The sequence below is a fragment of the Biomphalaria glabrata genome, chromosome 1 (genome assembly GCF_947242115.1).
Source record: "Biomphalaria glabrata chromosome 1, xgBioGlab47.1, whole genome shotgun sequence".
Taxonomy (NCBI): domain Eukaryota; kingdom Metazoa; phylum Mollusca; class Gastropoda; family Planorbidae; genus Biomphalaria; species Biomphalaria glabrata.
The window spans coordinates 39,677,898-39,691,186 of record NC_074711.1 but is presented as its reverse complement, the minus strand read 5'-3'; the positions used below and the strand labels follow the sequence as shown (position 1 = coordinate 39,691,186).

Below are 13,289 nucleotides of genomic sequence, written 5' to 3'. Positions count from 1 at the left end.
ATTAGTTAATGTGGCTTCCACATACAATTTGCAGAATCCAGATTATCTGAATTTAACCTCTATTTTATTGAGCTACATATTTCATTCATTATAGATAGAGTCCAACATAAAATGTATGCTTTATGTGTAGACATAAAAAAATAAAGGTGATAAACTGTCCTCTGACCTGGTTCTATTGTATTTACACCTCCCATGGGTGTTGGGCTAACAGTGATGGGTGGGTGAATGGTCGGTGGAGTGTTGACTACAAATGGCACAGTGGGTACACCAGTCTCAAATGAACAACCAATGTAGTTCACTCTTAACCCAGGACCATCTGGTGCCCATGTGACAGGAATCAATTTCACAAATCTAGCAACAATTGGCTGAAATAAACAATGGTACACAAATGAAGAAGCATTTTTTATATAAAATTAGTTTATATCTGAAACAAAACACTTAGAATGAGAAAAAATAATTTTGTTATAGGATTGATCTATCAGCTTCCTATATCATATAGAAGGCTGCCCGATTGTGCGGTAAGTGCACTGGACTGTCATTCTATGGTTTTATGGTTCATACCCTGCCTCATTCTTAACCCGTTCTCTTGTGGGAGGTTTAGACTAGGAGGTAGATTATCTTCAATTTTATAGGAACATCCCAAACATGTAAAACATTTTACAAACATCAGTTTTTTTATGCAATATTCACTTTTAAATATTAAAAAAAATAGTTTAGAACAAGTTGTGTAAATTTTAAAAAAAATTGTGTAGACTTACACGTGGGAAATAATTTCTAATGATTGAATCTTTGTCTGAGTTGGCATTATACAGAACAACTTGCTTGTTGTCATTAACTACTGGGAAGAAAGTGTAGCCATCCATGCTGGTACTGATGGTAAATGATGAGATCCATTTCTCAGAGTTGGGACTTCCTTGAGTGAGGACACCAGATAAATTCTGTGGTGTCTTGAAATCTATTTGATGCCACTGGTACATGTCAACTATTCTGTTTGTATTTAAAGCAACAAAAATCAGTATTAGCAGTATAAAGCAATTAGAGCTACTTAAGTAGATATATTAAAAATAAAAAACTTTTGACTGATAGTATACCCTGGAATCCAAGAGCTCAATCTGTTATCCAATCTACCATCTGCTGCTGTTGTCTGTGGTCCTGAATTGCTTGAAGATGTCATCTGAGTGTTAGGTATGATACTTGGATTGTTAACATTCATAGGGACATTACAGATTACTCCTAAGACAGAAAAGAAATAAACAGTTTAAAAAATCAGGCAATTATATTCAAAATAAGAGCCAACAAAAACTACATTATTAATTCCCTTGCCTACAAAATAAAATAGAAAATGATAATACATACATTTTAAATTTAAATGCAAATGATAGTGATAAGATCCTGTAGCCAATACTTTACAAGAATGTTTATTATGTATTTAACTTGATAAACAATTTTTTTTCTGAGATCAGATATTCATTGAAAGTGGATGGTAAAATCCATAAATATGGAATAAAAAAACAGGAATTAAACCTGAACTGTATCAATTAGACTTCTTATCCTCACTTAGAAATAATATTAAACTGAAAAAAAAAATGATTTACCTGGTTTTGTTGTGAAAGGTACTCCAGGAGTCGGTGTACTACCAAAGACACCAGGAGATGGTGATTGGGTGGTATAGCCAGGAATATTAGGAGTTTGGGTAGACTGAATTAGTGGAATGATAGGTGTAGGAGTGGGAGCTCTACAGCCAAACAAATCAAATCTAAGAGCTACTGAATTATGGGATTCCACTGGTCTAATCTGAATGTACTGGGCCAAAACAGTTGGGAAGAAATGTGTCACTGGCGTGTACTGGTCAGTGTTACCACTGAACACAAGAGGGTTGCCAGAGTTGTCTCTAACAGGCTGAAAGTTGATGCTGTCATTGCTGTAGTACACGGTGTATTTGGTAACCCAGGATGGTTTGTCAGCACTTCCTTGAGTGGTCACTCCAGAGATTTGATATGGAGACAGGAAGTCCACTTGGATATAGGGTGTTCTATCAGCAACACTAAAACATAAGCGAAGAAATAAACTTTGTAAAAACTAGAATTAATAGAAATGGAATCCTGCCGGGGTTCCTATTTTGAACATTTGAAATTCTATCCCCTAATTATAGTGATTATTGATTTAGAAACAAATTATTGCATAATACATGTGAAAATTTGATAATGTCTTAATACATTTTTCCAAAATAATAATAATAACATTAACCAAAATTTGCAAGAATTACAGCTCTTAAACAGGAAAAAAATAGACCGGGGAAGATAATCTGATTAAGAATCATAATGAAAGGCAGTACTAGAGGCTAATAATTTTCTTTTATAATATAAATCTCAACAAAAGTTATGCTGTAGTGTAAGACTTAGTTCAACAGTGTCTTCAATTGTTGTGTAGTTCTACAAATCATAGCATTTGAGCTATTTTTGTGTTTTGAAATTTAAAACTCATTTTAATTTTTTTTTATAAATAAATAAAAGTTGTACATCCTCCTACCAATTCTAATTCATGTGTCTGTCTTCTAAACATTTGTAACTCTCCAGTAAAGGGATGGAATTCAAGAAATATGTATTTTTTTTTAATAAATAAAATAGAAAAAAGAAAATTATGTCTTTATCAAAAATATATACCTTCAAAACCTTAAAAGCAAAATACCTGAAGAGCAAAAAAAAAAAGAAGCCTTATAAACACCTGATTTCCCAGGTTGACCTTATACACTGTGGTATTAACACTTTTATAGAATTATTTTTTTATATTTTCCTTCAGTAAGAGATATATAAATAACCAAACACTTGACCAGTGTACCAAAAGTAAAATTTATCTACCTGAACATCTGTTGACCAACATACAAATAATACAACTAACCTAGGTGACCAGCCTCCAGCCAGAGTGCCATCAGTGTCAAAGTATAATCTTCCTCTGGATGGATTGTGGCTAACATCTAGAGAGGAGGAGGCACTCAGCTGCTTGTCAATTATAATTTGAGGATTAGTAACACCCATTGGTATGTCACAGGCTGAAAACAGACAACAATGATTTGAAATATCAATAAATTGATTGATGAAGATATTATTAAATTAACTATGTTAGAATCAAATAGAAAAAAAGAGTTTAATGATTAAACAAAGACTTGACAATTATAACTTGGTAATATAATTTTTTAGAATGTTTCACAAAAGATTAAAAGAATAGTAGCTTTAGAACTAAATGTACTAATATGTTAATATCAATAATAAAAGTTGTAACCAATTAAGATTCACTTTATAAAGTTAAAAAAAAAGTCATAAAGGTTAACATTACATTTAAAAACAATTTGTTGAAATCAAATCTATTTAGTGATTAGGGAAAAAGTACAGTAGACAAAAACTCTTACTTATTGTTGGAGGCAAAGTGGGCTTTGGTGTGGGTCCAGATCCAGGTGTTGTAGGAACATTTAGAGGGGGTGGTGTGATTGTCACTTGTGATATTGTCACTGTCGGCTGTTTAGGGTAGCATCCTAAAACATCAAATCTCAAACCAGCACCGCCAGGAGCTTTCTGGACTGGGACAATCTTGATGTACTGTGCAATTATGTCACGGTTGAACAGGTTTGTTACTGGCGTGGTGCCATCTTTGTTGCCATTGAAGAGATAAGGTGTGCTCTCACCAGGGTAGTCCGTGTATGGTGAAAAGGTAAGTCCATCCAAACTATAGTAGACATTGAAAGACTGCACCCATCGAGGCACATCAGGGCTGCCTTGAGTGACCACACCAGCAATTTGTTTAGGCTCCTGGAAGTTGACCATAATCCACTGCTGTTGTGTGCTTGAGCTGTAAATATATACTTGGTTTAAAAACACCTAAAGCATACATGGTTTTATTGTAAAAACAAAATGTTATGGGAAGCATATCTTTCTATTTGAAGTGATCTGTATAGCAAGGGAATTAGTTTTGACAAATTATCTGAGGCCAAAACTATACTATTATATAGTCAGCATAATATGAAGGTACAAGGTTTTATTTATTAACCATTCTAGTGACCCTTATTAAAACTGAGTAAACATGAATAAATATGTTTTAAATAGTCTATTGTTTTATTTTTTTTCAAGATAATAATTTATATATATATATATATATATATATGCAAAATTATTGTACTGAACAGTTTGCCAAATAGCTGAATACATAAAGTATCAATACAAATTACACAGATATTTAAAGCTTACTTTACTAAGAATTTCTTTTTAATTTATTTCATGTGATTCAAATAAAACTATTCCATACCTTGGTATCCATGAGCCCCCAGATGTGTTAGTGTGACTCTGATATAGTCTACCATCAGAAGCAGTGTGTGTACCATCAATGTTACTGGATGAAGTCAGCTGCTCATCTAGCACTAAATAATGGCTGTTGAGTCCCATTGGGATCTGGCAGGCTAGAAATGCAGATAAGGCACCATGGTATTAAAAAACAAATATTGCCATAGGAAAGTAGAACTACATACAATTTCAGCACATTTCAGTATATCAAGAGTTTGACAGAGAGCCATCTATGTCACCTCCTGGATGTCAGCTGAATTATTAAAGTAACCAAAGAATTGATACAAGTCACTCTGATAACTTAGATGTGAATCTACTCTTTTTTTTTTTCCTTAAACTAAAAAAAATTGTCAAACATGCCTCTCAAAATATGCCCCCTCCCAGCCAAAAACAAAAACAAACAATAGCGAGTATCTTACTTCTTGATGGTGGTGGTGTTAAAGTTGGCGGTGTGAGGGTGCTCACTCCTGGTGGAAGAGTTGGTGGCTTCAGTGTTGGAGCTTCAGTACTGGGTGGTGCGGGAGTAGAGTATGGTGGAGCATGGGTTGTGCCATGTGTAGAGGGGTTAGATGGGTTGCATCCAAGGACATCGAACCTGAAGACAGAATTAGTGATGGAATGTGTTAACTTTTAATCTGAGATAAGCATAACATAAAAACTCAATAAATACATTCATTATTTTTATTCATATCTTATTTCAATTTGAGTATGTAGTATTTTATATGGCTTGGCATTTGAATTGGAATTTACATATCATTATAATCATCATCTGTCCCTTGGCTTTCATCGGAGGGGTGCTGTGACAGGTCATGTAACCAAATCATTTCACTTTTCCCAGTCAGCAGCTGTTTCTATATGAAAAGTTTACTTTCCTAATACATAAAATTTGGATTTCAGAAAGAAATTCTTGTTTTTTACATATACAAATTTATGACCCAAAGACAATTGTCTAGTCAGGAGACATTTAATTGTGATCTCAAGAAAGTAAGACATTTACTGCAATGGCGATGTAAAAATTAAAACTTCTTGTTTTAGAAGATGTTTTTTTCCTTTTCCCATCTCCAAAGCAAAGTCAAAAGAAGTACATAAACCCAAAATGTTGTAAATGTTTTAAAAATTATTCTACAGTTTGATGTACCTTAAGGCGATTCCATTGTGTCCATTGACAGGTACCAGACGGATGTACTGAGCAATGATGTTCCTAGAAAAATAGTTGGTCACAAGAGTATTAGAGTCTGTATTGGCAGTGAACACCTTTTGTGAACCATCCTGTTTGTCGGAATAGGGAATGAAGTCAACACCATTGTAGCTGTAATAGACTTCGTACTGAGTAGTCCATATCTGTTCTGCACCCTCGCCTTGAGTAACAATGCCAGAAAGGAACTTTGGCTCCAAAAAGTTCACTTGGATGTAAGGTGAAAAGTCAGAGTCTCTGAGACATTGAATAAAAAAAAAAATATTTTAAATAAAAAATGATTTTCACTTTGTACATGACCTTTTTTATTATTTTAAATAGTGTTATTATGTATCCAGCAGTGTTTAACTGCTTTTCCCATTTTTTTTAAGATCATAATAAACTGGGTAAAGGTCTGAACAACTCAAGTTTAAGCATACAACTTTTTAAAATGTATGATTATATTAGCTACCATGTCTCATGAATAATTAGCTGTTGCTTTCCATATGACCCAAGCTCCCATACTTGCTATTAAAGGTCAGAAACTTACAGAGGTTGCCAAGAGCTCTGGTAGTATGTCTTTGAAACTCTTGCCAACTCAGGGCCATGGAATCTCTTACCAGAAGTTGCAGTTATTTGAGAATCACTAACAATTCTTTGATCTTGCAAGCCCATTTCTTTGTTGCAAACTAAAACAGAAATATGAAATAATTAATAAAAATATCTAAGTAAATTTAACTGCAAACTAAATCTAACTGGAATACAGTGCTAGGGCTACTTCACATTTGTCTAAGATATAAAAAAGATTTTAAAAAATTATGATAAATAATTAATCCTCATTTTGAAAGAGAGAAAAACAAAATGTAATTTATAATAAATATAGAGAAGAATTCTAACAAAAAAATTAAAGATTACCATTTAACTTTGAACAATGAAAAGGTTATTGATAAAAATAGGATGAAATAGGTTCAATCTTTGAGACTATGAGCATTGCATGATTGATAATGATTTGGAATGAAATTTAAAGGAGAAGCTTGAGTAAAAAAAGTATTTTTCTGAGATTTAAGAGAAACCATTGATTGTTTGGAAGAGAAATGCAATACTGGATGGCATGGAAGTGGGCCATTAATGTTTATTGTGTTAAATCATCTATTTTTTAAGTAAAGTAAGTAATCATAGTTGATTTCTCAAGAAGTATATAATAAGTATCAAATTTTTTATTATATAGATCTTGTTTAGTTATTTTATTAACTTTAACTGCTCATTTATTGCCACTTACCTGGGGCTTGAGTAGTGAAGGATGGAGGAATAGTTGGAACATTGATTTCAGCTGTGATAGTACTGAAAGTAATAAGTGGTGGAGTGGACATTGTAGCAGGGGGCAATGTTACTTCTGGCCTTGGAGTGATCACTGAGAAACATCCAATGTAGTTAAGTCTTAACCCTGGGCCATTAGGAGACCAAGTAAGAGGCTGAAGACGAACATATCTAGCAACCATAACCTAAAAATACAAATGTATAAAAATTTCAGTTTGAAGGGAAGTGTACTTTAAACGCTTTCTTGAAATTACTGTTACAAATATAACAAATATAATTAAAATAAATGCTATCATATACTCAAATAAAAAGGAATCTCTTACATGTGGGAAGTAGTTTCTAATGACTGAGTCTTTGTCTGTGTTCCCATTGAAAATAATCACATTGCCATCACTGTCAACCACAGGGAAGAATGTGTGGCCATCTAAGCTGGTGCTGATAATGTAGGAAGAGACCCATCTCTCGGCATTGGGACTACCTTGTGTTAGCACACCAGACAGGTTCTGGGGTGAGCTAAAGTCTATCTGTAGCCACTGGTACTGATCAGCAATACTGAGATCAAGAAATTCAGAGTTCTTCCTCTTTATAAAATCAATAAAGCTGTTCTATTATATTATTTTAGTCTACAAATGTGATAAATATTTTGATATTGAGTTCAAATTTGATAGAAAAAAACAAAAAAATATGCTAAAACGCAACTTACGCTGGTATCCAGGAAGTATACTCATTGTGAAGTCTACCATTATGTGCTGTTGTTTGAGGACTTAAACTACTGGATGCAGTAATTTTATTATCAGGTAAGTAAACAGGCAGATCGACATTCATGGGAATATTACAAGACAAGTAGACACCTGAAAGATTAAATATATAGAGTGAATTCAAAGTTGAAGTTTACACAAATTACTATCAATAGTTAAAAAATGTTTCTAATTGTAGTGCTCCTACATTCTTTTTGCAACATAGAAATGGGAATGTGGGAGATTGTATCATCTTGTTTTTATAATGATCACAATCAGAAAGCTAGATATATCATCATCCAGGAAGCTACACAATGTACTTGACTCTGCCTATTTCTTGCAAATTACCTCATTACTTTAGGATGATCTCACAAATGAATAAAAGTGTATATTTACCTGGAGGTGTTATGATGGGCATTTTAGTAGTTGGATTAGTTTCCTGGGGAACACCTGGTGTTGGTGTTGCTGAAATTTAATTTTAAAAAAGGTGTGATGAATGTATTTTAACTTGTAAATAGCATCAATAAAAAATATTCCTAATATCTTTTATGCTAAAAATGATTTCCTTACCTGTGCACTGACACTCATAACGTATCTTGTAGTTTCGACAGACAATGCTCAATTCTGGGTCATTATTACAGATCAAGCCATCAGTAACTGTGCATGTGGCTTCAGAAAGGCTCTCAAAGTTATCACCTGTCTCTGCATCAATACACTCCACCTTGGAAAGTATGCCTCCATGACAAAATTTGGCTGCCTCTTCCGCAGTCATTTTTTCAAAGTCTCCAGAGCCCTCTGCAGGATCAACCCTGTTTATCCATGACGACCAACCTGACATGCAGAGAGGAGGTGGGGTGGCTGGAGTTGTAGTTAGTTCTGTGGTTTTCGTTGTTGGGACAGGAGTCATAGGGGGTGATTTGCAGCCATAGACATCAAACCTCAAACCTATGGCTTCACTGAAGTCAACTGGTCGAATCTGGATAAACTGGGCAACTACAGTGGAAAAGTAGTTGGTCACAGGGGTGTGCTGGTTTGTGTTACCATTGAAGATAGTCGGCTTTCCTGAGCTGTCGACCACAGGGTAATAGTTGATGCCATCTGTGCTGTAGTAAACAGTGTACTTGGTTACCCAGAAAGGAAACTCAGGTGACCCTTGTGTAACCACTGCTGAGACTTGGTATGGTGCCAGGAAGTCCACTTGAATGTACTGATTCTTGTCAGACACACTACAATGTGGATAAATACATATTAGAATAAGGATAAAATAATCTTCCAGTATTGAATATCCAATTTGAATAAAGTGCTTTATAAAGTTTTGAAACTTAAATTTTTAACTCAAATTTTCAAATATCAATATTCTCTAAAAGGTTTAATTTCATGTTCACTCGACTACGGATATGCCACAACAGAACACTGGGTTCTGTAAATGTTTTCTCTATTATGAAGAGTTCAACCAAATTTATTAACCAATAGGAAGATTTTGTCCTAAATCTCAAATTGAATTGACATTAATCTTCCTCATATACTTTTCTTCAAATAATTGTTTCTTTCATTTACTAGACAAACTTCAATTCCAAACAGTTTAGACAAAGCAAAGAAATGTTTTATCAGACTATTTTATTATTATCATCATCTCCAAATGATCACTTGTGTACACAGCACTACCAAAGGAAGGCCAATTCAATCTGCCTTTTACTATAACCTGAAACCTCCAGTCAGCTCCTTCTTCATTAATTTATGGTTTAAACAAAAAAATGTACTCACTATGGTGACCATGCACCTCCCAATGGGTCATCTACATCAGTGTAGAGTCTACCTCTTGTGGGTCCATGCAAATGATCCATGTTACTAGAGGAAGTTATCTGAGAGTTACCTACTATTAAAGGGTTGGTAAGACCCATTGGAACATCACAGTCTGGTAAACACAAAAGTAAAAATGTAAAGGTTAATAAGATGATGGAGAACTGTGTGACATAATCTCATGAGTAGCAGCTGCATGCAGTGGTCCTCACACATTTCATACACACTTACATCACATTCACAACAGTGATTATAAATAGACGAATGATAGGCCACAAGTGACTTTGTAGGGAGAGAAAACCTATTTTATAAACAAAGGGCACACTTTTGGTAAACTATAAGTAGATGTTACATACATTATGAAAATTTTCAATAGTTCATTGTAAGACTATGCATAACACACACTGTTATTTGTGTCTTGTTCTAAAAACGTTTATATTTATGTGCATATTGAATTAAAAAACAACAACTGGTAAACACTCAGAAGACCAAAAGTAAATGTTGCACCTCTGATCAAAATAAAAGCAATTGTGAAATGGTATTATGAAATAATATTTTCACAAAAATTTTTTTTCAATATACCTTTTCACATTCTCTTATAAATGCATGCATATAATATGCAGAATTACATGCAGAATTAAATTCAAAAACAAATTTGCACAAATTGGACAGGTTATATAAAGTACAACCTTTTTCTACATGAGGAAACAAAAATGTATTTTCAAATACCATAACACTAGCATCAAACAGTTCAGGGGCATTTAAGAAAGTCAGCTCTTAGCAAATTATAAATAATATGTTCATAATTCAAAATAAAAACAACTTCTTAAATTCAAAGTAGATTCTTTTTATTTTTATTTTTAAATATTGAAGGTTAATGTAATTATTTCATGAAGTAAAATCAACACTAGGCTAATTTATAATGACCTTTTAGTTAAATTAAAAACACAGAAATAACACTTACATTGTGGCATAGTTGGTGGTCCATATGTTGGTGTAGTCTCTAAGCCTATTGGCACAGGCTCAGTCACAGGAGGCATGAATGGCGTTGGATTACATCCTAGCAGCTCAAACCTCAGACCTGCACCAGCTGGTGCAGACTGTTGTGGAACAATTTTAATGTACTGGGCAATGATGTCACGATTGAACAGGTTCCTTATTGGTGTAGTTTGGTCTGAGTTGGCATAGAAAACATATGGTGTCCTACCATTTGGACTTTCAGTGTAGGGAGTGAAGTCTTTACCATTCAGACTGTAGTAGACTGAGTATCTCTCCACCCAGCGAGGAAAATCAGGGCTACCTTGAGTAATGATCCCAGAAAGAAGTTTAGGCTCCAAGAAGTTCACCATGATCCAAGACTGGCTTTCTTGTCTAATAAGTAAAACAAACATTATTAATGAAAAAAAATATATTTATATTATTTCAGTAAGTCTACATATCAAGTTTTCTACCACTGGATTAAAAACATACATTTTTTAAAATAAACATAATTAACATCAAAGTGTTAAACAAAAGATCTTTTTAAGTTAAAGAAAATAAAGCCTATATTGTGTTTTAAAATAATTCCTTCTTCATTATCAGTTACTAAACAAAAATAAAGGAATGCATTACCCAGGGATCCATGATCCGCCTGAAATTGGTGTCTTTGGACTGTCAAGTCGAGCATGGGAAGCAGAGTGCATGATGTCTTTGTAGGAGGAAGAAGTCAGCTGATTATCCAGAATCAGGTGATGACTGTTTACACCCATGGGGATTAGGCAAACTGTCATTGAAAACAAAAAGTTTAAGTGCAAGAAATGACTTCCAAAGAAATGTTTTGACTACAAAAGTAAACTATAAGCAGGCAATATTTTTGAAATCTGACAAGAACAGCCAAACAAAAAGTCTTATCAGTTGTTTAGATGTGTAGATATTTGAACTATGAACCTGTTGTTTTTGGTATTGGTATGGTGGTCAATGTTTCTCCAGGTGTAGCTCCAGAAGGTAAAGTGGTTGGATGAATGGTTGGTGGCTGAGAGTACTCTGTGGGTCGTGTTGAGATCAACAGACTTGGCTTGGATGGGTTACATCCAATAATATCAAACCTGAACACAACATTAGGAATTTCCGATTTATCAAAAATTAAATTAGAATTCATTTATATCAAGTAAAAAGGAATTAACAGTAAAGTAATTTTTTAAACGAAATATTAAACAGATAACAGTAAACTCATTTTTTAAAGCTAAGTATTATAGAGATAACTAAAATATTCTTTTCTCTAGTCTACAGTTTACAATAGGCTTTTAAAGTCCAACGTGATAATAAAAACCAAACTTTGTATTTGAACTCGAGTATTGTAAGGTAAAAAAAAACGTTTCAGCTACTAAAACTAAACAGAATCTACTAAGTTACTAAAAAAAAATGTTTGCTTTTACCTCATAGCTGTACCATTATGATTACCAGATGGCTTCAGGCGAATGTATCTAGCAAGAATGTTCTTCATGAAGTAGTTGGCTACAGGTGTACTAGAGTCATTGTTAGCCTTGAAGGTAGTGGGCTCGCCATCTTGTCTCTCAGAGTAAGGATAAAAGTTTTCACCATCGACACTCATGTAGACTTCGTATTGTGTCACCCATCTGTTCTCTGCACCTTCTCCCTGTGTCACTACACCAGACAGATACTTAGGTTCCAAGAAATCCACCTGAATAAATGGGTCATTGTCATTGTTCCTATGGAAGTGAAAAAATAAAGGAACTATGAGTTATTGATTTTAAAGTTTGTGCGTAAAATTTTTTTGTTAATGATACAATTTTAAGCTATGTTGAGTTCTTGTTAAAATCTTTGGTTGATGACAAAATGCCTTAAAGGAGAAACATTGGTGAAGAGTAGAAAAATAATATAGAATGAAATTATAAATGTTTCCTTACGATGGCATCCATGATCCTTGGTAGCCATTCTGTAAAAATCTGCCTAGCTCTGATCCATGTTTGTACGAGTTTGTTGAAGATATTATTTGGTCATCTGTAATTACTGTTTGGTCATTGACTCCCATAAGAACATGGCATACTGTGGGTTAAAAAAAAAGAAGCAAATAAAAATATTTACTGTACCGCTCATGAAAGAAATTGAGTAATTTTAAAATTTAGAGCACAGGTTATTGATGTAAAACAATAAAACATGAATATTGAATTTTTTTTTGAGAGAGATTTTTTTTTACTGAAAGAAATTATCAACGCTTTAAACTGAATTTTACAGATAAATGAATCTTCATTTACATAGCCTCTATAGTACAAAATTGTTTTAAATATATTGTTTTCACATGTATCAAAGCTCATCAATACTGCTATTAAGATGATTTAACTAAGTACAAATATCTATCAAGATATCTTAGATATACTAGGTCTGTAATTGTGAGGCATGATTGCCATTGAAACAGATAAACCTTACAGAATGTTCCTTAAAATTATGGCAGGTTGTTTGAGACTACTATAAATAACTATCTGGGTGTTGCCTTCCTGAGATTTATTACAATATATTACATTTTAAAATGTGTTTTGCTCAAAACATGTGTATAACATTGTACAAATGTATATTGCCTAGCACTACTGTATTGTACCAATGTTTATTGCCTAGCACTATTGTATTGTACAAATGTTTATTGCCTAGCACAAATTTATTAGACTATACAAAATTTTATTGTATGAAATTAAAAACTGCTAATTTCTTAGCACATGTTTATTAGATTGCATCATGTGACTCCCCAATGTGTGTTACATCCCACAAATTGATTTTGCTGAGCACAATTGTATAAGATTAGACAATGTTTAAGGCTGAGTATTGTACAAAGTGTATTCCTTAGCTCAAATGTAATGCAATATACAATGTCTATTCCTAAGTGCTTAGTGCAAAGTACTTTTATTCATAACAAAGTAAAGTAAGAAATGTTACACA

The 13,289-nt window shown here is 33.5% G+C and overlaps 1 protein-coding gene across 4 annotated transcripts in view; it reads right to left on the bottom strand.

Annotated features, from left to right (window-relative positions):
* Positions 1-13,289, bottom strand: part of LOC106070028 (uncharacterized) — a 146,280-nt gene that overhangs the window by 52,743 nt on the left and 80,248 nt on the right. For all 4 annotated transcript variants that reach the window (XM_056036181.1, XM_056036194.1, XM_056036186.1 and 1 more), the window contains 21 exons: positions 12,266-12,404; positions 11,774-12,067; positions 11,286-11,443; positions 10,971-11,121; positions 10,324-10,730; positions 9,324-9,474; positions 8,130-8,785; positions 7,956-8,024; positions 7,526-7,673; positions 7,146-7,374; positions 6,785-7,007; positions 6,056-6,194; positions 5,470-5,763; positions 4,751-4,926; positions 4,297-4,447; positions 3,407-3,843; positions 2,899-3,049; positions 1,596-2,044; positions 1,092-1,233; positions 759-987; positions 167-365 (listed from right to left, as the gene is read on the bottom strand). In XM_056036181.1, the coding sequence (XP_055892156.1) occupies positions 167-365; positions 759-987; positions 1,092-1,233; positions 1,596-2,044; positions 2,899-3,049; positions 3,407-3,843; positions 4,297-4,447; positions 4,751-4,926; positions 5,470-5,763; positions 6,056-6,194; positions 6,785-7,007; positions 7,146-7,374; positions 7,526-7,673; positions 7,956-8,024; positions 8,130-8,785; positions 9,324-9,474; positions 10,324-10,730; positions 10,971-11,121; positions 11,286-11,443; positions 11,774-12,067; positions 12,266-12,404 (4,992 nt within the window). The remainder of the gene's footprint in view (positions 1-166; positions 366-758; positions 988-1,091; positions 1,234-1,595; positions 2,045-2,898; positions 3,050-3,406; positions 3,844-4,296; positions 4,448-4,750; positions 4,927-5,469; positions 5,764-6,055; positions 6,195-6,784; positions 7,008-7,145; positions 7,375-7,525; positions 7,674-7,955; positions 8,025-8,129; positions 8,786-9,323; positions 9,475-10,323; positions 10,731-10,970; positions 11,122-11,285; positions 11,444-11,773; positions 12,068-12,265; positions 12,405-13,289) is intronic.